The 25,138-nt window shown below is 45.0% G+C and overlaps 6 protein-coding genes across 14 annotated transcripts; 3 read left to right on the top strand and 3 right to left on the bottom strand.

The window, feature by feature from the left end:
• Positions 1-366: 366 nt before the first annotated feature.
• On the top strand, positions 367-25,000 carry LOC6502103 (rho GTPase-activating protein 190). 9 transcript variants are annotated; one of them, XM_032453488.2, is made up of 17 exons: positions 367-505; positions 2,890-4,182; positions 4,252-4,934; positions 5,135-5,717; positions 5,777-5,955; positions 6,021-6,263; positions 6,332-6,400; positions 6,953-7,078; positions 8,980-9,024; positions 9,152-9,661; positions 9,828-10,127; positions 10,250-10,302; positions 10,370-10,639; positions 23,558-23,681; positions 23,768-23,899; positions 23,969-24,113; positions 24,176-25,000. In XM_032453488.2, exons 2-17 carry the CDS (start codon positions 2,900-2,902, stop codon positions 24,372-24,374), a joined length of 4,944 nt encoding a protein of 1,647 aa, XP_032309379.1. In that variant the 5' UTR covers positions 367-505; positions 2,890-2,899; the 3' UTR covers positions 24,375-25,000. The 9 variants fall into 9 exon arrangements, with proteins under 9 accessions (XP_032309379.1, XP_032309380.1, XP_032309378.1 ...); XM_032453489.2 differs by lacking the exons at positions 23,558-23,681; positions 23,768-23,899; positions 23,969-24,113; positions 24,176-25,000 and adding exons at positions 10,850-10,981; positions 11,051-11,195; positions 11,258-12,086 and having other exon boundaries at positions 9,828-10,118; positions 10,370-10,763; XM_032453487.2 differs by lacking the exons at positions 23,558-23,681; positions 23,768-23,899; positions 23,969-24,113; positions 24,176-25,000 and adding exons at positions 10,850-10,981; positions 11,051-11,195; positions 11,258-12,086 and having other exon boundaries at positions 10,370-10,763.
• LOC6502304 lies at positions 14,366-15,689 on the bottom strand. The gene is made up of 2 exons (XM_001966169.4): positions 14,619-15,689; positions 14,366-14,557 (listed from the first exon to the last, which is right to left on the bottom strand). The coding sequence occupies exons 1-2, from the start codon at positions 15,597-15,599 to the stop codon at positions 14,447-14,449; spliced, it is 1,092 nt and encodes a 363-aa protein (XP_001966205.1). The 5' UTR covers positions 15,600-15,689; the 3' UTR covers positions 14,366-14,446.
• Positions 16,155-17,334, bottom strand: LOC6502303. Its single transcript, XM_001966168.3, has 2 exons — positions 16,427-17,334; positions 16,155-16,357 (listed from the first exon to the last, which is right to left on the bottom strand). The coding sequence occupies exons 1-2, from the start codon at positions 17,324-17,326 to the stop codon at positions 16,241-16,243; spliced, it is 1,017 nt and encodes a 338-aa protein (XP_001966204.3). The 5' UTR covers positions 17,327-17,334; the 3' UTR covers positions 16,155-16,240.
• Positions 17,627-18,939, top strand: LOC6502104. The gene is made up of 2 exons (XM_001966167.4): positions 17,627-18,592; positions 18,677-18,939. The coding sequence occupies exons 1-2, from the start codon at positions 17,732-17,734 to the stop codon at positions 18,797-18,799; spliced, it is 984 nt and encodes a 327-aa protein (XP_001966203.2). The 5' UTR covers positions 17,627-17,731; the 3' UTR covers positions 18,800-18,939.
• Positions 18,939-20,103, bottom strand: LOC6502302. The gene is made up of 2 exons (XM_001966166.4): positions 19,160-20,103; positions 18,939-19,105 (listed from the first exon to the last, which is right to left on the bottom strand). The coding sequence occupies exons 1-2, from the start codon at positions 19,976-19,978 to the stop codon at positions 18,989-18,991; spliced, it is 936 nt and encodes a 311-aa protein (XP_001966202.1). The 5' UTR covers positions 19,979-20,103; the 3' UTR covers positions 18,939-18,988.
• LOC6502105 lies at positions 20,435-21,734 on the top strand. The gene is made up of 2 exons (XM_001966165.4): positions 20,435-21,486; positions 21,548-21,734. The coding sequence occupies exons 1-2, from the start codon at positions 20,530-20,532 to the stop codon at positions 21,644-21,646; spliced, it is 1,056 nt and encodes a 351-aa protein (XP_001966201.1). The 5' UTR covers positions 20,435-20,529; the 3' UTR covers positions 21,647-21,734.
• Positions 25,001-25,138: the final 138 nt, after the last annotated feature.

The raw sequence follows: 25,138 nt of genomic DNA, 5'->3' as shown, positions 1-25,138 counted from the left end.
GAGATGGGGGGAAATTATCATTTTTGAAAATGATTATCTATTTTTGAAATCAAATCAAAAATTTAATAAGAAATCTATTTCAAAATAAGAAAATATATCATTTTTGTCAAGAAAGCGATACAATAATTATTTCCATGAACAGATCACATACGGTTTGGTATTTTCACGATTTTGTGGTATTTATTACCATTCATATGAAATAGTGGAGGTAATTTAACTCTTAATCTTAGCCGAAACAGGCCAAACTACAAAATTAACGTAAACTTATAAGTAAATTATGAAAAAATCAGTTTGAAAGGTAAATATCTGAAAGGAGCACGTGGTATATTTAAGAAATACATTTGGTATATATCCGCGAGATGCGGATGGTATTGTTAAATGCGCAATCTGCGGCCACACAGTTGCATTTTTGTTGTTGTTAAAGCTCGGCTCGGATGTGAAATTACTCTTGCTCATATTTATAACGTTCGATCCGATCCCACGCATTGGAGCAAGTGCAATAATTGTAAGTCGGATTAACATTCACTGGCAATCGTATTGAAAGGACTTTCGTTTTTCGCTTTCGCCTGTTTCCTGTGTGCGTCTTATACGCGATTCGTAATTGTCTCTTCTTGTATACGTTGTGTACGCTTTCTCCCCGCTGCCCCCCTACCTCCCTCCTCTCCCTAGTGTTTGTGTCTGTGTGTCTCTCTGTTTGTGTGTGTGTGTGTGTGTGTTGAGTGTTTCTTGTGCATGGAAATTGGAAATATAATTAAAGAAAATATACAAACTCTAAACAATTTGTTGCTGTCGTTTTACTAAGGGCTAAAAAAATAAGAATACAAAAAATAGAAATCTAAAGAAAAACGGTTTATATTCAGCATTTCTTCTTTGTGCGCAACTGCAGGGCAGGTAATTGTCTTTTGAGAGAGCTCTATCGAGAGAGAGAGAGAGAGTGAGACACAGAGTGTGAGAGAGAGAGAGAGTGGGCTGGAAAGAGAAAGAAAGAGAACAAGAAGTTTGTGATTTTTTGTTGTTGTTGCTGTTGCTTTATGATTTTCTTCTTTTTGCATCAATTTTTGTCCAAAATTTGTGATAATTTTTGGCCAAAAACTGAAAGAAAATAAAGAAATTGGTAATTTTTATTGCTCTCTCATCAGTTCTGCTGCCGTCGCCGCCACCGCCTCGCCCCGCCCACTGAAACTGCAACAGCAACAGCTCTAGCACCCGCTCCCACTTCCACTTCCACTCCCACATCCACACCCCCTCTCTCTTTTTGGAACTCCCTCCCAGTGGACCAACAACAATAACCGTGGGCCGTTCTTTATTTTCTTTTCTTTTTTCTTTTCTTTCCTTGTTTTTTTTGTTGTTTTCTTTTCGTTATCAGTGGCTATTGCTAGCTACTGCTAGTTGCTCTCTTCTTATTGTTTTTGTTGTTGTTCGATGTTGTTGTTGTGCAGCCCGGGAATGTAGAAGATTGTACAGGAAATCTGTTGCAGCTCCAATTTCGCTTCTGCGCTTCTCGGCTGCACTTCCCATCCTCACACACACACACACACACGCATACAGTTACAGTTACACTCACGTGGAAGTGCGAGTGCCGGAAAAACTCAATTAATGCCCATTATTAGTTTTATTTTACATATGTATGTATGTATGTGTGTGTGTGTATGTGTGTATGTAACTCTCATTGAAGCCGCTATCTGCCATCCGCCATCCGGAGCACTTGGATAGTAGGATAACACAGCAACAAATTGGGCATCTCTCCCCACCATGGGAAAAATGCAACAGCAACAACAACAACACACACACACACACACACACACGCCCACCCACACACCATACCGGACGCCCACTCTCTCACTCGCTCTCTTTCTCTCTTGCACTGTCTTGCGCTGTAGCGGCAACAGCACGCAGCAGCAGCAGCAGGAGCAGCCCGCAGCAGCAGCCGAAGTAGCAGCAGCAGCAGCAGCAGTAGCAGTCAGGACGAAAAAAGGATTTGTTGCAGACTGACTTTCCTTTGAACGAAAAATGTTGTAAAAAAATAAAGGAAAAATAGAAAAATAAATAATTTGTAAGATAAGCAGGTAAACAAAGCCAACAAAATAACGGTAAAGGATATGGAAGAATATGATTGATGAAAGGAGATTGGAGTGCCAGATGAAAGGATATTGAAATGAGAGAAAAAAAAAAACAAATCACATCCAAAAGGACTTTTCACGAAGCGCCGGCTAAGAAAATCGCGAGTATTTTTTTTTTTTTTTTTTGTCACAGCAGCCGCCAGGCTCTTGCTCTGTCCTTGTCGCACACCTTCTGCTCTCCTGTGCTCTTCTCGTCCTTTTTTTGCTCTTGCTCCTGCTCCGTATGAGTCTGTGTGTTAGTGTGTGTGTGTGTTTCTTTTTTTGTGGCCCAATCCGTGGATGTATCCGTAGTTCTGGCCACATCCGCCACCGAAACTGAAACCAAAAACCCAAAACCGACCCCGACAGTCCGAAAATCGTGATGCGAAAAATTGTGCAAAAATTGTGACAAGGACATAGAGATCTCGGCCAGAGCCAGGACAAGGTTAACCTGTTCCAGTGCCATTGCCAATAAGTGTAAACATAAATATCCTTCTGACATCCGTTTTTAATCCATATCCGGATGTCCTTGTGAATCAAAATTCGAATCCGGAGTAGTCTATCCGGAGTAGCTTCCATCTCTCCCTCTCCCTCTCTCTCTCATTAAATCTATTCCGGTTCCAAAAGTGCTAATCTCGGTTGTGAATCACTTTCTTGAAGGTTGTATGGAAGGCCATCCATATAGCATCTTTGTGCGAAGTTTAGAATTAGTTTTCTTGCCAAGATTGCCCCTTTCCTTGAGTCATCCAACAGATTATATCACTTATAAGTATCCTCTAATCCTTTCCAGGTACGTCAAGATGCGTCAGTTCAACATCTCGGTCATTGGACTATCCGGGACCGAAAAGGACCGCGGCCAGGTGGGTGTCGGCAAGTCATGCCTCTGCAACAGATTCATGCGACCGATGGCCGATGACTACTTCATCGATCACATATCAGTGCTCAGCCAGAGCGATTTTAGTGGCAGGATCGTCAACAATGATCACTTCCTCTATTGGGGCGAGGTGCGAAAGACGACGGACGAGGGCGTTGAATACCAATTCAATATTATCGAACAGACCGAATTCATGGACGATTCCACTTTTCAGGCCTTTAAGGTCGGTAAAATGGATCCGTATCTGAAGCGGTGCACCGCCACCAAGGTCTTCTCTGCGGAGAAACTAATGTACATATGCAAGAATCAATTGGGAATCGAAAAGGAATATGAACAGAAGGTGATGCCCGATGGAAGGCTAAGTATTGATGGCTTTGTTGTCGTCTTCGATGTTAGTCCAGTGCCCAATCGGAGTGTCGAGAAGCAGGTGGAGTTCGTACAGAATGCCATTGCCAGTATATTGAAGAATAAGAAACCGTTGGTGCTGGTGACCACCAAGAACGATGATGCCTACGAGCTGTATGTTAGGGAGGCGGAGAAGATTAGCCAACGGAAGGATTATAAGAGCACCGTACAACTCATCGAGACATCCGCCCATGAGAGTATTAATATTGATTTGGCCTTCCTACTCCTCGCCCAGATGATCGACAAGGTTAAGAACCGGGTAAAGATCATCTCATACCAGGAGTCGGCCAAATCCCGTAAAGAACTCCTCGATACCAGATCGGAGGCTGTTACACGACTGATACGGAATCAGATAACCGATTATCATGTATTGTGGTCGCAGGGATCGAAGATGCTATCACAGTATCGTGAATGGAATGAGTTCCTTAACATTTTTGGTCACGAAGCTGGCCAGAAACTGTTCCGGCGTCACATGAAGAAGCTACGCGACGATCATCTCAATAAGAAACTAGCACAGTATTTGGATAAATTTGCATTGGCGCTGGAGTGTATGCTGCCGGATATCGGAGCGTTGAATATCAGTGACGAGGATGCGTGGGAGGGGGCACGAAACTATTTACAGAATCATATCGATTTCGAGCAGTATTTCTTTGAGTGCCCGCAGGCATCATGGACAGAGCTGGTGGACATGGACGAGGCCGAGGATGAGGCGCGTATACCGTTTGATGTTCTCGAAACATCCGAGGCGGAGACAGTTTTCCGTAACTATTTAAATTCCGTGCAACAGGATAAAAAGAAAATTGGGTAACTTATTCATATTTCCCTTAAATTTTATCCTTTTTTAAATCTCTGTTCTTTTGTTTTGTCTCCCAGATGGAAGCAACAGTTCAAGATGCTGCTGGAGGAGTCTGGATTTGTGACGCCTGGGAAACAGTTGTCCGAGGTGCGGGTCCTGTTCATGGGACGGGAATGTTTCGAGGCGCTGTCGGAGCACGACTGCCAACAGATCTATGACATCCATCAGGACGAGATTATTGAGAAGAGCAAGCAGAACTTTGTGGAACTACTCCTGGAGCATGCCCAGTACTTTCTGCAGTTCAAGAATGTCGACAATATCACCCAGGAGGATGTACGCCAGATCACGGAAGTTATACAGGAGGATTCACGCTACAAGATGCTCGATCGTTTGGATCAGGAGCGTCGTATGATGCTCCTGCAGCATCTTCGCTTCATTCACTGCCCCATCCGAGAGCACTGTCCCTTCTTCTACAACTGTGTTGATAGCCTGATCGAGGAGGTGCTCTCCGACAAGACCACCGGCAATCATAAAACACCCAGTGGCGGTGGCGGATGGAAGAGCACCGGTGGCAGTGATCGGACACTGAATCTATTGATTGTCGGGTCGGAGCATTTGGCCAGTGATCTGCTGAACGATATACGGATCTGTACGGGCAGCAAGGGAGAGTACATCTACGAGAATCAAACGTATTATCTTAACTATAGGATTGCCAATGGCGACATGGAGGCCTTCAAGGCCATCGATGTCTACTCAAGTGGTGGGTAGTTAGTTCTTCTCCTTCCAACAACAAGGCGGTGGCTGTTTTAAGACGGCAATTAATTTAAGAAACCGATGAACACATGCCATGACTAAGTTCTCTCAATTAATTGTTCGCTTAATTGCCGCCTTGTTGTGAAGCTTAGTCACCAGAAGCCATAACTATGAACCAAAATGACTAATATTGGAAACAAATTTCAGGTCTCATCTGCGTCTATTCCAACCAGCAGTCGTTTGAAACGCTCAAGGATAACTTGGAGCGAACGCTTCTATGCAATTTGGAGCTGGAGGATAAGTTTGAGAATCTGCCAATTGTATTGGTGTATCAGCCGCAGGATCTGAAAGAGAACGAAGTGGAGTATCTGCGGAGCGAGGGTATGCGTCTATCAGAGATGCTGCACTGCGATTTCATTGATCATACGCAGAATCATCAGAAATATGTATATGATATACTGAACATTGTCATCCTATCGTTGAAACTAACCGAAATGAAGAGCTACGAGCCATATCCCTCCAATCACACCGATTTGCGCATCCTGTGCTGCATCTTCTGTGGCGATCAGTACGATATCGAGAACATTGTCCAGCCCCTGGTGGCCGAATCGACGCTGGTCAAGGCCGGTGAGCATTCGATTATAATTGATGTGTTCATTGGTGATGCCAAGAGGCGGGTGGAGTTCATACTGTCCTCCTATCACGGCACTAGCCAGTATCGCGATGAACTCATCCATGGCTATATTTATTTTTATTCCGCCAAGCGTCGCTCCTCTTTGGCCAACTTAAGGTGAGTTTAATTGAGTTTCAAAGTGGCTATAAAATATAATATAAATATATATATTTTAGTATCCTGGCTGCCCAGAATGCCAACATTCCTTTACAAATCATAGCTGTCACGGAGAGCGGTGGTGTGAACGCGTTCTTCAATAGTGACATCTGCCAGTTCTTGATCACCGAGGGCAATGCGGTGGCTGATCGTTTCAAGGGCAGCTTCATGACCTTCTCAGCGGATCAGTATGTCAAGTGTACGTCCATCTATCCACTCTATCTCATATAAAAAAAATATTAAGTTAAAAACTTTGAATTTTAGTTGCTTTTTATAATCCATTCCTAAAAAATGCCTGGGATAATAAGTACGAGGTGGAGAACTTGCATGTGGAGGAGTCAATTACATTGGATTCGGGTGAGGGTACATTGGAGAACTCGGTTAACCAGATGCCACGCCCACCGCCACGCCACGAAAGCTATATGCTATCGAATACACTTGGAACAGATGGTTCCGGCAGCGAGAATTACGAAATGCTTCCTACCCGATCTCTCAACTCATTAAATGGTACAAAAAAAAAATCATATCATAAATAATATGTAATAATATAAATAATAATTTGTAATTAATTGTAGAAGAAAGAGATATATCATTAGATGAAATCTACGATGACAACAACGAAAAACCCAAGCACCTCCATCAAAGTAAGTTCCATCCTGGCCATCCAGAGTCGAGTCCTTAAAATATAATTAATAGCTAGTCCCCCCCTCCCATCCAAAAAAAATGCTAAAAAAAAAAACAGAAACCAAACTCATTCAGAATTCGTAATCCCAAGCCAATAAACTATATATATATATATATATCTGTTATACATATCTAATCTTATATATATATCCACGAATATGAATATATATTCATTCATTCATTCATTCCATTCATTCATCGTTCATTCGAATTCATTCATCCAATCATTTCCATTGAGATAATACCATATATCCATATATAACTTATATGTATACTCTATAATGATTATTATGAATTAATTAATTAATTAACGATTAACCATAACCATGTTGTTTTTTTTTTTTTTTATCGATTTATCTCTGTGTGTGTATTTGTTGTTGTCGTTAATCTCTGATCTCAATCGTTAATCCGAAATCGAAATCGAATCAAATCGAATCGAATCGAATCAACTCGATTCCCGGTATCATATCGAATCGAAACGAATCGAAACGAAAATATATAATAATAAAAAGGATTCCAGATATTCCCTCCTCCAACAACTCCTCCAGAGCCAGCCCCTCCAGATCATCAGCTCATTACATGCACATATAAGAGTCAATTCGTTTCGGCTTCAGAATCAAGTTTGGAAGAAATAACATGTAATCTAACTATTTGAATATATTTCTCCTATATTCTCATTTATATCTTTATCTCTCTCTCTATCTATCTATCTGTCTCTGTCACTATTTACTATATCTATCTCTCTCGTATTCATAATTTAGAGATATAGATAAATATTTATTTTTCACCTTGGTTCTATAGTATGGTTTAGTTTTTGTTCCTTTGGTCGAATCACTCGAGAAAACACCAACGCTCTTCACAAACCTCTCACAGAATTCGTAGAGATCGGGTACGGGCTTAAAGGGGGGCCTCCATTTCACAATAATTAAATATTACATAAAATATCTGCAGTTCTATTGTCGGATAGTGATGGGTCCATAGCTATAGATCGGATAATAAGAGACCATAACGATCTATAGATCTAATAATATAAGATTATTTAAATCTATAACTATAGATATTGTAATAGAAGACTATGAATCGAATGAAGATCTGTATCTATAGATCTAATAATAAAATAATATAAATATCTATAACCATAGATCTCAAGATCTATATCTATAGATCTAATAATAAAATAATATAAATATCTATAACTATCTATCTATGATATATTATCAAGATCTATATCTATAGATCTATTATCAAGACTATTATGATCTGTATCTATAGATCTATGATCAAAACTTTTAAGATATTATGATATATTATCAAGATCAGTATCTATAGTTCCATTATCAAGATCTTGATAGGTCTATATCCACAGATCTAATAATAAAAGACTATAATGTTCTTCATCTACCATCTTCTATCAAGATCTGTATCTATAGATCTAATAATAAAATAATATAAATATCTATAACCATAGATCTATTATCAAGATCTATATAGATCTACTATCAAGATCTGTATCTATAGATCTATTACGAAAGTTCTATATCTATTAAGATCTATAGATCTAATAAAAATATAATATAAGATCTATAACTATCTATCTATGATATATTATCAAGATCTATATCTATAGATCTATTATCAAGACTATTATGATCTATCTCTTTATGATATATTACCAGGATCAGTATCTATAGATCGGATAATAAGAGACTATGAAGATCTATAGATCTAATAATAAAAAAATATGAATATATATCTAGATATATCTATAGATCCAGTATCCTTCCAAGTGATATATCTATAGATCTATTATCCAGACTCTCAAGATCTATCTATGATTTTAAAGATCTATTATCTATAGATCTAATAAGGAAAGACTATAAAGATCTTTATCTATAGATATATTATCGAGAGTGATATAAGCCCCCCCTTGAGCACGTCCCTGTCATTTTGATCTTCACCTCTGGGATATCCTTGGATATATAATTGTTTAAGAAATTCCTTTTAAAAATATATAATTTTCATTCTTAAATCATTTTCAATTCAAGTCTAGTGGAAGGAAGCGAATGGACTCGAACTATTCATTGTCAAAATTGTTGAAATTGAAATTGAAAAAAAAGGATCAAAAGAGAACCAAAAATCTAGTAATATCTTTAAGGATATCCAAGGCAAAAGAGGATTTCTTCCATCCATCCACTCCACTCCTGAATGTTTCCTCCTCCCTGCCCTCTCATTTATTTTATTTATTTATTTTTATTCCAATATGTACATAAAGTATATCCATATTAGATCCTGCCACCAGATCCCCGCCAGAAACCAAAAGAACACTTATCCGAATCCGATGTGTACAAATGTTATCCGTTATCCGTTATCCTTTTGCTTTTCACTCTCTGTTCTTCGTTAGTTTGTTCCATTTGCTTTCATTTTTCGAATATCCTGCAGCTAGTTAACTAATAGATATATCCTGATATATCCTGACGATGGCCTGGTGTGTGTGTCTCTTGGTCTCATTTATTTCTTTCCTCGTTTTCTCGACAAGCAGCCGATGTCAGCGGATCGAAGGATTCATTGGCCACCCACGATGCAGGTTAATCCATCCATATCCTTGACATATTTTTGAGTTTTTTGCCTTTGTCTCTCCTTGTGTCCTTGAGATAGATCCTTGAGATCCATTTTTGGTCTAAATGCGGAAATATTTGGAATTTTTTTTACAGAATGGTTGGAGGACAAGAGCGACGGTCGCCGGAACATGAACAAGAACTCCATTTGGAATAACTTTAGTGGCTCCACACACGCCTACACCACCGGCCGTCGGCACATCGACTCCAATCTGAACAAGATCCGGCCGAAGGGCCCCAGCCAGACATTGAAGGTGGGCGAGGCGCCCAGCCGGAACTGCCCGGCCATGAGCTCCTCCACCTTCACCCTGCCCACCCAGCAGCCGGGCAAACTGAACATGAAGAACTTTCAACTGGTTAGCGATGCTGTTGCCAAAATGAATTTCACCGGTTCGGGTTCGGGATCGGGATCTGGTTCTGGTTCGGGTAGCACCGGCCTGGGTCTGGGTATGGGTATGGGCGGTAGTGGCAGCATGGCCGACTCATATCTGGCCGGATGTGAGCCGGTCGATAAGGATGGCAAACGATACGATCACGCCCAATTGGATGGCGAGGACGAGGACTCCGAGGAGTTGGCCGAGTACGAGCAGATTTATGAAAACGAAGGTATTAAGTTCGAGGGTATTAGTTCATCTGTCCAATGTCCACCACCCCCCCCCCCCCCACCTCACCTCAACCATCCCACGCCGCCTCATCCCTTGTCCTTGTCCAAACTAACACTTCCATCCGATCTATAATGTAATCCTACTATGTAATCCGTATCCGTTTACAGACTGCACCGAATCGGATAGCTGTGCCAGTTCCACGGAGCGACGGGTGCGACAGCAGAACGCATTCTACAAGGCCAGCAGCAAGAAGCCGGCCACCGCCAAGAAGCAAAAGAAGAAGAAGGTGGCCATTCCCGTCCAGACGCCACGGGTGCCGCCGTTCGGTTATGTGAGTCCGCCGGAGATACCGCTCCACTATCAGCGCATGGCTGTGGGAGTCGGTGGTGGCGTCGGCGTTGGAGTTGGAGTCGGAGTGGGAGTCGGAGTTGGAGTTGGAGTTGGAGTCGGTGGAGCAGGTGAGAAGAGTATGTGTCGTGTTTTTATGATTTATTTCTCTTCATTTCCTGTCTGGATATCTGTCTGTAAAAATTACTTTACTTAATTTAATTTAATTAATTTACTTAATTAATTAATTATTTCTTCGCAGAGAAACCCGATTCTGGTGTATCCGAATTCATGAAGAGCGACAAATCTCCAGAGGTACTTCCCATCACATCCTTTCCTCTGAAGGATTTAATAATTTCCATATCATCTCTCCCTATCGTAGTACTCTATGGTGCCGGAGCTAGCCGGTGGCGTCATCTTTGGGACTGAAACCCTGCCGGAATACAACATGAACGCCAAATGTCTGAAGGACTTTGAGAAGCTGGAGAAGCGACGCATCAAAGAGGAGACGGCTCGTCTCCGTAAAATCCAGGAGAAGGAAAAGGAGCAGGAGAAGAAGCTAAAGCGAAAGCTCAAACAGAATGCCAAGGGACTGGCCGAATCGGCGGAGGCGCAATTTGGCAAGCTAATGATCAGTTCGGACAAGGACGAGATCCCCATATTCCTCAACAAGTGTGTCGAGTTTATTGAGAAGGAGGGACTCGATTCCGAGGGTATATACCGAGTGCCCGGTAGCCGGGCGCATGTCGACATGCTCTTCCAGCGATTCGAGGACGGTACGGTCATTCCGATTGATCACCTATTAAGGATTAAAGGACTAAAGGACATCTTTATAATATTATTTATTTATCTATCTATTTAGATGCCAACACCGAGATAGATGCTTTGGATATTCCGGTTAATGCTGTGGCCACCGCCCTCAAGGACTTCTTCTCCAAGCGCCTGCCGCCATTGTTCAGCAAGGATATCATTAAGGAGCTAGAGGAGATTGCCGGTTAATATCATTTAATTATAAATCGCTTAATTGTTAATTGTAATAATTATAACGAATAATTAACAACAGGATCACGTGGTGTGGGCTCCTCGAAACTGAATGTGGAGGTCAAGACAGATCGAAGTTGCCGCTTGATAGCTTTAAAGTCGCTGCTCCAGAAGCTGCCGCCCATCAACTTTGCCATACTCAAATACATATTCCAGCACTTTGTGCAGTAAGTATATATATGTCGATGGCTAATAGATAAATTATCCTTCTGATCCTTTCGTTTTTTAGTGTATCGGACAACTCCAAGCTAAACAGCATGGATAGCAAAAACTTGGCCATATGCTGGTGGCCAACACTAATACCCATTGACTTTACGGACATGGGGCACTTTGAACAGCTGCGTCCCTATCTGGAGGACATTGTCCAGACGATGATCGACCAGTTTCCATATCTGTTCTGCGGCAAGGATGCTTTCGTTATGGTCTAGGCCTAGATCAATGCCAGGATAACCGGATCCGGATCCTGGTTGCTGGACTCGAAGCCAAAACGAGATAGCTAGATTCAATGTCTGTGTGTATGTGTGTGTGTGTGTGTTAGTTATGCATGAGTGAGGGGGGGGAGGTAGGGGTTAGGATGGACATATATATATACATATATATTTCTTTATAACATATATAGGATTGAGGAATTATTGGATTTAAGAAGAAGGCAGCCCATCGATCGATCGATTCATTCAAATGAGGATCAGCAGCCAGGCATATATACATATTAATAATATAGTATATAAATCGGTTAGTTTGTATGTTCTTTGTGTCTGTGTGTGTGTGTCTGTGTGTGTGTCTGTGTGTGTGTGTGAGATATATATATTTTATATATATAACATATATTTTGTATCAATGGCTTTGTTGTGTTTCCGTGATATATGTAAACGCGTCGTCAAGTATGTGTGTGTGTGTGTGTGTGTGTGTGTGTGGGTGTCCTTGTCGTTGAATCCTTGTGAGTGAGACAACCAACCGACTCTCCCCTCTCCCCCCCTCCCAACGACAACGCACAAATAAATACAAATAATATTTAAAAATAAAAAAAAACAGGAAACGATAGCCAAGAAGGAATAGATGATGAAGAAAAAGAAAAGAAGATGGTTAAATAAAATTTACTGTGTATCTGTGTGTGTTATATAACTGTAATTTGTAACTGTAAAACTGTAAACTGTAAACGTAATTGTATGTTAAATGGTAAACAAAAAAAAAAAAACACAAAAACAAAAAAAATACAATTAAAAATTAATGCAAACTCAAGCAAACAATTTCCACCATAATAATAACGATATAACGATATAGCTATAAATATCACTAAATGTGTCTGTGTGTCTAGTATAAAGAAAATATTACACAAAAACAAAAACAACAGCAACAAAATAAATTATAAATTATAAATTTAAAATTAAAACAGAAAAAAAAAAACAGAAAATAAATGTGTAGAACCGAAGCTAAAAATCGAATTTTCGAGCTAATAACTAAATGTGCATCTCTCTCAGTGTGTATGTCTCTCTGTATATGTATGTATGTGTGTTCCACTCCTGTGTACGTGTATGTGTATGTGTATATGTATGTGTATGTAAGATATACACCATATATACATATATATATATATATATATATATATATAAACTTTATATAAAATTTAAGCAAAGAAAAATAATGATAATTACTACGAAAGAAAAATCTCCAAATCCAAGAAAATACTAAAAACTATAATCGATGAGGGAAATGCGATCTCCGTAAACAAAATAAACCCACTGATTGTCTACTAAATGATATTTGGCATTAGCCGGGATTATATAAGAACCCATCCTAAATGTAATACTCTCTATCTCGCGCTGAGTTTAACAAAAATACAAATATACAAAAATAATGAAATAAATATAAAAATAAATAAGTAAAAATATTCAAAAAGCAGAAAACAGCAAAACAGAAAAGAGAAAAATGAATAAATTAAAAAAATGTCTGGTGATTTCAAAAGACTTGGCTTCAATGGCTCCAAAAAGTATGCTATGGGAAATTTTTTTCGCATAGAAGGAGAGGATCTGAGAGCGAACATTTTTCATTGCCTACTTATTGGAGTCGTATGACCTAGTGACTTTTTTGAATCCCTCCTGTTCCTCCTCCTCCTTCTCCTTCACCACCACCATTCTCATCCCCCCCCTCGTATTAATTTTAAACTAAAAACTAACAAAAAAAGAAATTAAGGAGAGATAAACGAGATAAAAGAAAAAGGCAGAATTATTAAAACCGAAATGAATTAAAAATGCAATACAACAAACATTGTACGCCTAAGTGTTATTTCTTGTAATTGAGCATTAATTTTTTACGTATATAAATGGTAACTTAATTAAATGTGTATCTTGTGTCTGAAAAACGGACCTCAAACTTAATGGATGGATAAATGATAAAGGATAAAGGATAATGGATAATCTGTTGCCAAAACAAACAAAAAAAGCAGAGACAAAAATAAGAACAGAGTAATGGATAGAAGAAATAAGTAAAAGAGTAAAACAAACGCAAAAAAGTAAAAATTAAAATTGAAAAAAAAAAAACGAAAAAGAAGAAGAAGAAAAAAAATTAACCATTATATAGTATAATTTGTATAGATGTGTGTCTATTGCATTATTTGTACACGTACATATATATACCGTCTATATATTACCGTATATATGTGTATGCATTTATTTATATACGCTAAAAAAAACAAAAACAAAACAAAAAAAAAACGAAAAAAAAATATGTCTTTAAAAAAAAAAAAGAAAAAGAAAACAAAAAAAAAAATTGTAATTGACGTGATGTGTAATGATATTTTTAAAAGCAAATTTTATGCCACGCCCATGCCAAGCAGCCACGCCCCCACCCCCATCCCTGTCCCCCGCAAAAACACAAAAAAAAAACAAAAACAAAAATAATAATAATAATAATAATAATAAGAAGAAGAAGAAATGCGGCGAACAAGCGAGTCATCTCGCCGTCCCGCTTACTCCCATCCACCTCTTCTCGCTTCCACGCCCCCGGCTCTGGTCCACATCCAATCCATACATACATACATACATACATACATACATATATCATTCATACATATATACCGTACATCCTGACTCCAGACATCCCAGCGGCATCCTGGCAACCATCCGAGTCCTGGAGGCGAAAAAGTGGATACCCAAAAGTGGAGTAACATTTCAAGAAAACCAAAAATATGAAATCAAACGAAACAAAAATAAATTTGTGGCCATTTTCCAAGTATTTGTGAAGCATTCCCGAACCGACTTCTCACTGGGTGACTTCTCACTTCCTGCCCTCCATGGCCATCTTCGATGACTACTTTCCCTCCCCTTGCAGAGACCTCATGGACGGATCTTGGTTTGGCTTTATTCGCAAATAGTGCCTGGTACGGAGTACACGGATACTCGAATATTCCATTCACAGCAAGTCATCCGCAGCGCAGCTCCCTGTAGGAGAGACACGCCCTCTTCAGAACCTTCAGACGTGGCACTAGACCATCCCGCAGCTCCGGATGGGCCACCAGAAGCGTGCCTGCATTCTGAAATGGAAATGGACGGAATGAGGAGCGACTCTCGCCCACGTCGATGTTGGAAGCATACCTGGTTCCTGGAGTTGAGCTGGCCGAGAGTGGCGAGCCTCCTCTTGTCGGCCTCCAGGCGGTGGATCAGCTTTTTCGTGAAGGCAATGGCATCTTCAATGTTCTCAGTCAGGACTCGCTGGAGGGTCTCGATCCTGCCCAGCTCTTCTTGGTCGACTGGCTTCGGCTTTGACTTCGGCTTGGGGTTGCTTCCAAATCCGATCTTCTGACACCACTTAGATATCCCCGCTGGCTCTCCCTTGGAAGCGTGTTCTGCCACGTCCCCTACCACCAGACCCTCGGCGGCGCAGCTTGATTCCTGGAGGGAGCCTGGAGGAGGGCTCTCCTGCAAGGGCTTCTCCGAGAGCTCCTCTCCTGTCTCTATGGCACCTGGTTGCAGTCGGGTCTGCTTGGCTGGAGGCTCCTTGTCAGCTGGGGGAGCCTTCAGCTCCCGCATCCTCCTGCCGTAGACGCCGTCCGGGCCGAAGTCGTGCCGGAGACTCTCGAGCATGTCCCGGAACTGCTTCTCCAGAGCGGTGGCCTCCAAGCCCTGTAGGTGGTTGAGGGAAGTTCCTGCCCTCTCCAGGCCAGTGCCGAGTGCTCCGGCAACCGTCCGCCAGAACCGGTCCTGGTCTGCCGGAGAGGCGACTGGCTCGTCCAGGAGGGGAATCAGGGTCTCCAGGGTGCTGGCGGCGAAGGCACTCCACTCGAGCATCTGCTCAGTACTCCTGCGGTAGGCGTGGCGGACGAGGGTGTGGTCGGTCCGCAGCTGGTCCAGCTTGGGCCCTCTCCCAGCCTCTCCCAGGTAGCCCAGCGTGTTCCTGTCTATCTCGTCGACCGCCCTCTGCAGGTCGGCCAGCCCCATCTGCGAGTCGACGTCCTTCGCGAGTTCCTCCAGGATCTTGGTCAGAGTCTTTAGGGTTTCATCCACGACATGGGCGTCACTAGGCGCCAGCTGGGCCTCGGGGTTCGGGGGTTCGGGGGAATCGGCGGTCGAAACCATGGCGAGTACCAAGTGCTATGTGTCCGAGAGTTTCGTCGCAAGAGAACCTGCGTCCGCGGCGCCTCGATCTCCACTGAGTTGTCGGACTTCGACTGCTGCCTCGTTCCAGCTCGCAGTATCAGCCGTGTGGTGGTGGTGGTAGAAGAGTACTAGTAGTAGTAGTGGGCTCCGGGGCAATTCCCAGAGAGCAAAGTGATTCATCCGCCAAGACCCGCCATGGTGCATCTTCTATACTATGTACTGTGTTCCCACAAGGGGAACCGAATACTGGGCCTGGGAGAGTTCTCTGGGAGAGCGGCGCACACGCTACTCCCAAGGCACAACCACATCCACAACCACAGCCATGAGATAGTCTCTCCCACACACTTGTGTAGAAGGGAGGGGCACCTGGAACTGATAGCGCAGTCTTTGTTCTCCCAGCCAGATTGGAGGAACCGCTCTGCCACTCTATTCTGTGAGACGCGGCGGGGAGCAGGCGTAGGGATGGGGGGACCTGGACGTCGGCCTGTGGCCTTCGGAGGGAAAGGGTCGCCCGGAAGGAACGTGCTTAGAGGGTTAACTTTAAGGAACCAGGACTGGTAGTTTATTCAGAGATAGGATATGTGTAACAAGGAATCATAGAGCTCCCAGGCCGTCCCTCGTCAGGTGCCCGTGATCAGCTTCTGGTATACACGACAGGCTCTGTCCAAGTCCTTCATGCGCCGAATCAGCTGGTCCCGCTCTCCAGGATTCCTCTCCAAAAATGTCACAAATGTATCCTGCAGGATAAATGGATAAATGGAACGGATTAGGCCTATGTATCCTCCGGTTACATCGCAGCTACTTACATCAGACTTCACCTTCGCGACCTCTTTGAAGTTCTGCTGGAAACTTTCCAAATTCCGAAGCACCTCATCCACGATTCCGTTGGCTTCATCTATTTTATCCTGGAGGCGCTTGAGGAAGGATTTGAATATTTTAATTAAACCCTCGGAGGACTCAATTGGTTCATTCTCGACCAAAAAATCGACCCCTTGATCGATGGTCTGGTCAGTTTTTTTGCTGGGTAGGGCGGCTTTATAAAGGCCCTTCAGAAAGTCCTTCATTTCTTGTATGTGTCTGAAGTGTCGATGCGCCCTTTTGTCCCTGGACTGCAGGTCCTTTATGGCCCTGGTGCACGTCCCGTACTCAGTGTAGTCATCTTCAATGTTTCTCCTCAGCTGAGTGAACAAGACCTTCAGACTTGCCACTTCCGTTTTCAGGATGCTCAGGTTGTCCAGCGACTTCGATACATTGGGCTTGCTATTGTTGAGCGACTGGGCCATCATGCTCCACAGGATCTCCTCGTCGCTCGCCACCAGATCCTGGCTGTCAACGACATTAAGGAAGCTGGTGAGGGTCTTGCCGACCGATGCACTGGTCAGGAGGACCGGATTGACGCAGTTGCTGTACGAGCGATGGACCTTCGTGGATCGGGAACGCAGATCGTCCAGCTTCTCCTTGGCACTCCCCGGATAGAGGAGCATGGCGCTGTCTATGGTCGCAATGGCATCTTGCAGTTCGACCAGCTTCAGTTTCAAAAAGGAGTTCCCACTGCACTCCCCAATAATATTTAGAAGCACGAGAATGCTTTCTTTAAAAAGTTTGAAGTTTGAGTTTGAAGTTTTCCCTTCCGCCTCCGAAGTCATTTCAGCGATTGCGTCCTCCTGGGTGTAGAATTGGACTGGCACTGGACTGGCCCAACTCATATTTTTTGCCATTCGCCCATTGTCTTATCGAAGATCCATGTACGTATATGGTATAGGTATATGGTATGGAGAGAGAGTACCTCTCCGGGCATTCCGGTCCGGGCTCTTAGCCCCACTCATGACTCACGATGTGTACGTGAGGTACTCTCCGGGTGCCGGGTCGTCTCTTCCAGGGTTCCGGCTCTCGATAGTGTACGGTTGGGTCTTCACACACGAACCATATGTGTATTCGAGATGTGTATGTGTACCACTCTCCTCGTCTCCTCGTCCGATCTCATCTGGTGGTCTGGTGGATCGCTTTTTCAGTCGCTTTCGGTCCGTCAAAGCGGGAGGAGTGCCACCAGGAGTCAACTTATCTTCCAGTTCAATTGAAATTAGAAAAAAAAACCAAGAACTCGAGACGTCATGGGTACTTTCAGTAAACAGGCTGACAGCAATTGGGAAAAGAAACTTGCCCTCCTCTCAAGAGTAGTCGTCAAATACAACAAGGAGTTGGACACGCGGGTGAACTTCCCTGCGCTGCAGAAGGCCATCGATGCCATCGACGAAGCCATGCTGGGGTACCAGGGTGACGCCAAGAAGGAGCTGGACAAGGTCCGAGCCTTGAACACGACGGCGCGGCGCACCTATGAGAAGTGTGTGGGCTTGATTTTTGAGTGGGCTGTCTCGGCGTCGAATACGTTCAAGACCGTCCTGCCCGTCATCCGGGTCAAGGATTTGTCCAAGGACGACAGAGACATCTTGTACACAATAGTCTCCGAGTCGGTCACGAAGGGTGTGCATAAAATAGCAGCCTCCCTTGAACTATTGGAGGATGTCCTTAAGAATGCATCCGAGCTGAGCGACCTGTTCAAGTCCATCGAGCACAAGGTCCACGATGACTTCCATTCGGAGAGTGGCTACTACTGGAAGCAGAAAGAGGAGCTGGAGAATAAAACCCACGAAATCCATAGAGGACGAACTGCCCTAATTTTTGGAGGTATTGGTGCCATCTTTACGGCCTTGGGCGCCATAATATTCGGACCGATTGGGGCTGCTGTTGGCTTGGCAGCCGGAGTGGCGGTGGCCTATGGAGTGAAGACCCTGGTGGAGTGGAACGAGAGGAAGGACCCCAAGGAACAACTGAAGGGCATCCAGTGTTGTTTCGAAATCATAACGAAAAAAATCAAGGACGCCCAAAAGGTGCTACGCGACATAATAGGAGCCCTCGAGGAAGATCGCAGCAACGTAATCGTCCTTAAAGGGACTTGTGACAGTGCAGACCAAGTAAGTGCTCTACTCCACTACTACTACTACTACTACTACTACTACTACTACTACTACTACTACTACTACTACTACTATTTACAGGACAAGGCCTTATTGAAGATGCAGAGCACGGTCGCCCGGAACCAGTTCGCTGACAACTTGAAGGAGTTACAGAAACAGTGCGAAGATTATGCCAAGTGGCACGGATACGCAGCCGGGAAATGATTGCCCTGGAGTTCCCGGATAACTTGGATAGCCGGCTGCCCCTGTACTTCCCATCCGGAAGCCATACAAATAAATAATTAATAAATAGCTGTGTCTGCGTAGCCTTCCTGGGGGAAGGCTGGCTCCAGAGATCCTCTGAAGCTGCAGTCTCCTTTATTTGGGAACAATATAACAAATATAAGAATTCCATCATTCCATCGAGCCATGCCACTCGACGAAGCTCTGGCACTGCTCCCTCAGTTTCCCTAGAACCGGAACGAATAGAGCTCGGATGTCGGGGTTCTTGGACTTCAGAAAGGTCCTTGCCTGAAAATACGAAACGGTTAGTGGGTTACTCCAGTGCCAGGAGGCGGAACATACAAGGTGGGCCTCATCGATTTTTGCTTTGAGAACTGTTAGGTGTCTTATGTCCTCGTCCAGCTGCAGCTCGATCCCGTCCTTGACTACTTGCCTGGCCTCTTCCAGTGCCCTCTTCGAGCTCCAGTAGAGCGACTCCATGTTATCTATCCGGTTTTTGTACGATTGTATCCGCTCCTCGCACGCCTTAATAGCAAGGATTCCCAGAAGAGAGATCGCTGCTCCAAAGGGTACGAAGGCTACTACAAGTGATGATATTCCGATCCTATTTTTTTCCGACTGTTCTTCTTCCATCAACGCCTGCAGGCTTCCCCTCCTTCTTCCGTAGAGCCCGCTGGGACCAAAGTCATCGACCACGTCGTGCAAAATGGAATGCAACAGGTCCTTTGCCTGGGAGACCTCCAAATGGGAATCGTTCAACAGTTCCAGCGACGCCAGCGCCCTGTCCAGACCGACCTCCACCGCGCTCACTATCACCCCCCTAATGATGTCCAGGTCCGCCTTCGACGGATCCTCGCTGGCGAGATTCAGGGCCATCTGGAACTGCCTGCCGGCTCTGACACACCACTTGAACATCAGGCCCACCCCTTCCTGGTAGTTGCTCCGGGCCGTGCGACTCAAAAGATCCAACCGTTCTATCCTCTCCCTGGCTCTTCCCTCATATCCCGGCCCAACATATCGACGGACTTCGTCGATGGCCCATTGCAGTTCCGCGAACTTCACTCGTCTGTCCCACTCGCATCGGTACCTCTCCATAATCCTCGAAATACCCAGCAGCCCGCACTCCAGGTCCTTGTACATCTCCTTGTGGAAGCTACCCATTCTCTCTACTCTCCTCCGTTCCAGGCCGTCCCTATGAAGGTATGTGTGTATATCTGTATGTCCGTATAATAGCCGTGTGAGAAACAGCACCGATCTCCGTTCCGCAGTTCCGCAGTTCCGCAGCTAGACTGGGCGAACAAAGACGCTATCAGTTCCAGGTGCCCCTCCATTCTACACAAGTGTGTGGGAGAGACTATCTCATGGTTGTGGATGTGGTTGTGAATGTGGTTGTGCCTTGGGAGTAGCGTGTGCGCCGCTCTCCCAGAGAACTCTCCCAGGCCCAGTATTCGGTTCCCCTTGTGGGAACACAGTACATAGTATAGAAGATGCACCATGGCGGGTCTTGGCGGATGAATCACTTTGCTCTCTGGGAATTGCCCCGGAGCCCACTACTACTACTAGTACTCTTCTACCACCACCACCACACGGCTGATACTGCGAGCTGGAACGAGGCAGCAGTCGAAGTCCGACAACTCAGTGGAGATCGAGGCGCCGCGGACGCAGGTTCTCTTGCGACGAAACTCTCGGACACATAGCACTTGGTACTCGCCATGGTTTCGACCGCCGATTCCCCCGAGCCCCCGAACCCCGAGGCCCAGCTAGCGCCTAGTGACGCCCATGTCGTGGATGAAACCCTAAAGACTCTGACCAAGATCCTGGAGGAACTCGCGAGGGACGTCGACTCGCAGATGGGGCTGGCCGACCTGCAGAAGGCGGTCGACAAGATAGACAGGAACACGCTGGGCTACCTGGGAGAGGCTGGGAGAGGGCCCAGGCTGGACCAGCTGCGGACCGACCACACCCTCGTCCGCCACGCCTACCGGAGGAGTACAGAGCAGATGCTCGAGTGGAGTGCCTTCGCCGCCAGCACCCTGGAGACCCTGATTCCCCTCCTGGACGAGCCAGTCGCCTCTCCGGCAGACCAGGAACGGTTCTGGGGGACGGTTGCCGGAGCACTCGGCACTGGCCTGGAGAGGGCAAGAACTTCCCTCAACCACCTACAGGGCTTGGAGGCCACCGCTCTGGAGAAGCAGTTCCGGGCCATGCTCGAGAGTCTCCGGCACGACTTCGGCCCGGACGGCGTCTACGGCAGGAGGATGCGGGAGCTGCAGGCTCCCCCAGCTGACAAGGAGCCTCCAGCCAAGCAGACCCGACCTCAACCAGGTGTCATAGAGACAGCAAAGGAGCTCTCGGTGAAACTCTTGCAGGAGAGCCCTCCTCCAGGCTCCCTCTGGTCCAGTCTGGTGGTAGGGGGCGTGGCAGAACACGCTTCCAAGGGAGAGCCAACGGGGATATCTAAGTGGTGTCAGAAGATCGTATTTGGAAGCAACCCCAAGCCGAAGCCGAAGAAAGTCGACCAAGAAGAGCTGGGCAGGATCGAGACCCTCCAGCGAGTCCTGACTAGGAACATTAATGAGGCCATTGACATCACGGAAAAGCTGATCCACCGCCTGGAGGCCGACAAGAGGAGGCTCGCCACTCTCGGCCAGCTCAACTCCAGGGACCAGGTATGCTTCCAACATCGACGTGGGCGAGAGTCGCTCCTCATTCCGTCCATTTCCATTTCAGAATGCAGGCACGCTTCTGGTGGCCCATCCGGAGCTGCGGGATGGTCTAGTTCCACGTCTGAAGGTTCTGAAGAGGGCGTGTCTCTCCTACAGGAAGTAGCGCTGCGGATGACTTGCTATGAATGAAATAGTATCCGTGTACTCCATACCAAACGAATAAAAATATTTTGGCCATTTTGGATCCGAAAGTGGAGTAGCACTTGGCCACAGGGGGCGGTGCTCCCGCCCACACATACACCTTTCATTTGGGAGACCTTATGTCGAGAAGAAAACAAAAAATTGGCCTTAATTTATTCACACACAGTCCAGTCCCTGCAAGAAACATGGAACCTAGCTGCCCAAGAGAGAGGCCGCAATGGCCTCCGTGTCGAGCAGGGTCAGCTTGTTTGTTAGCTTGGACTTTTTGTAGGCGGGCTCCTCGTCCGAGTTGTCGTCGTCATCGTCATCGTCGCCACTATCATCCTCATCCTCTCCAGCATCAGATTCGGTAGCAGAAGCGGTCGCATCACCAGTCTCATTGGATCTCTTTTTGTATATCTTATCGGGATCTGGTAGCCAGGAGAGATCCACAGAGTGCTCACTGTCACTGGCCGCATCCGGATTGTGGTGATCGTGGTCGTCCTCCTCCTCCTCCTCCTCATCGCTGCTGCCCTTGGCTGCCTCCGCCTTTTTGCGCAACTTTTCGCGCTGCAATTTGTGACGTTTCTTGACCAGCTCCCGGAACCGCTGCTTGTCATACTGATCCTCTTCGGTAAGCAATGCCTTGGAGCGAACCAAATCAATGCCACCATCGTCATCGTCGTCGTCGTCGTCATTGTCATCCATCTGCTTTCTGGCAAGAGCCTTCATTTGGCTGCGTCCGTCGACCACTGATTCGCCTTCTTCATCGAACTTGACCTTCGAGTTGACCTGCAGATTCTTCTTCAGCGCCTTTTTGGCCAGCGAGGCTTTGGTGACCAGCTTCTTCTCCCGCTTCGGCACCACTAGAGGTTCCTCCTCCTTCTCATTCGGCCCAACTTTCGGATCCAATTCAACTGGTTCACCCTCCACGTCATGATCGCGTCGCTTCACCCTGATAAAGTCCTCATCATCACTATCACTGTCGTCGTCTTCGTCGGAGACTCCGCCGCCACCGCCGAAGCTTTGCTTTTTGGTAATCTTCGGTAGAAGCTTGTCCCGAATGGTGGGGCATTCCGGGTCGGTATCATGGGGTTGCTTCTGCTGTAACAGCTTTTGACGCCAAAGGAATGCGGAAATATTTGGAATTTATTTTTACAGAATGGTTGGAGGACAAGAGCGACGGTCGCCGGAACATGAACAAGAACTCCATTTGGAATAACTTTAGTGGCTCCACACACGCCTACACCACCGGCCGTCGGCACATCGACTCCAATCTGAACAAGATCCGGCCGAAGGGCCCCAGCCAGACACTGAAGGTGGGCGAGGCGCCCAGCCGGAACTGCCCGGCCATGAGCTCCTCCACCTTCACCCTGCCCACCCAGCAGCCGGGCAAACTGAACATGAAGAACTTTCAACTGGTTAGCGATGCTGTTGCCAAAATGAATTTCACCGGTTCGGGTTCGGGATCGGGATCTGGTTCTGGTTCGGGTAGCACCGGCCTGGGTCTGGGTATGGGTATGGGCGGTAGTGGCAGCATGGCCGACTCATATCTGGCCGGATGTGAGCCGGTCGATAAGGATGGCAAACGATACGATCACGCCCAATTGGATGGCGAGGACGAGGACTCCGAGGAGTTGGCCGAGTACGAGCAGATTTATGAAAACGAAGGTATTAAGTTCGAGGGTATTAGTTCATCTGTCCAATGTCCACCCCCCCCCCCCCCCCCCCCCCCCGTGTTTTTATGATTTATTTCTCTTCATTTCCTGTCTGGATATCTGTCTGTAAAAATTAATTTACCTAATTTAATTAATTTACTTAATTAATTAATTATTTCTTCGCAGAGAAACCCGATTCTGGTGTATCCGAATTCATGAAGAGCGACAAGGACGAGATCCCCATATTCCTCAACAAGTGTGTCGAGTTCATTGAGAAGGAGGGACTCGATTCCGAGGGTATATACCGAGTGCCCGGTAGCCGGGCGCATGTCGACATGCTCTTCCAGCGATTCGAGGACGGTACGGTCATTCCGATTGATCACCTATTAAGGATTAAAGGACTAAAGGACATCTTTATAATATTATTTATTTATCTATCTATTTAGATGCCAACACCGAGATAGATGCTTTGGATATTCCGGTTAATGCTGTGGCCACCGCCCTCAAGGACTTCTTCTCCAAGCGCCTGCCGCCATTGTTCAGCAAGGATATCATTAAGGAGCTAGAGGAGATTGCCGGTTAATATCATTTAATTATAAATCGCTTAATTGTTAATTGTAATAATTATAACGAATAATTAACAACAGGATCACGTGGTGTGGGCTCCTCGAAACTGAATGTGGAGGTCAAGACAGATCGAAGTTGCCGCTTGATAGCTTTAAAGTCGCTGCTCCAGAAGCTGCCGCCCATCAACTTTGCCATACTCAAATACATATTCCAGCACTTTGTGCAGTAAGTATATATATGTCGATGGCTAATAGATAAATTATCCTTCTGATCCTTTCGTTTTTTAGTGTATCGGACAACTCCAAGCTAAACAGCATGGATAGCAAAAACTTGGCCATATGCTGGTGGCCAACACTAATACCCATTGACTTTACGGACATGGGGCACTTTGAACAGCTGCGTCCCTATCTGGAGGACATTGTCCAGACGATGATCGACCAGTTTCCATATCTGTTCTGCGGCAAGGATGCTTTCGTTATGGTCTAGGCCTAGATCAATGCCAGGATAACCGGATCCGGATCCTGGTTGCTGGACTCGAAGCCAAAACGAGATAGCTAGATTCAATGTCTGTGTGTATGTGTGTGTGTGTGTGTTAGTTATGCATGAGTGAGGGGGGGGAGGTAGGGGTTAGGATGGACATATATATATACATATATATTTCTTTATAACATATATAGGATTGAGGAATTATTGGATTTAAGAAGAAGGCAGCCCATCGATCGATCGATTCATTCAAATGAGGATCAGCAGCCAGGCATATATACATATTAATAATATAGTATATAAATCGGTTAGTTTGTATGTTCTTTGTGTCTGTGTGTGTGTGTCTGTGTGTGTGTCTGTGTGTGTGTGTGAGATATATATATTTTATATATATAACATATATTTTGTATCAATGGCTTTGTTGTGTTTCCGTGATATATGTAAACGCGTCGTCAAGTATGTGTGTGAGTGTGTGTGTGTGTGTGGGTGTCCTTGTCGTTGAATCCTTGTGAGTGAGACAACCAACCGACTCTCCCCTCTCCCCCCCTCCCAACGACAACGCACAAATAAATACAAATAATATTTAAAAATAAAAAAAAACAGGAAACGATAGCCAAGAAGGAATAGATGATGAAGAAAAAGAAAAGAAGATGGTTAAATAAAATTTACTGTGTATCTGTGTATGTTATATAACTGTAATTTGTAACTGTAAAACTGTAAACTGTAAACGTAATTGTATGTTAAATGGTAAACAAAAAAAAAAAAAC

This window comes from Drosophila ananassae, chromosome XL, assembly GCF_017639315.1.
Source record: "Drosophila ananassae strain 14024-0371.13 chromosome XL, ASM1763931v2, whole genome shotgun sequence".
NCBI lineage: Eukaryota > Metazoa > Arthropoda > Insecta > Diptera > Drosophilidae > Drosophila > Drosophila ananassae.
Note: the sequence above shows the minus strand (reverse complement) of the source record. Positions and strands in the feature narration are given on the sequence as shown.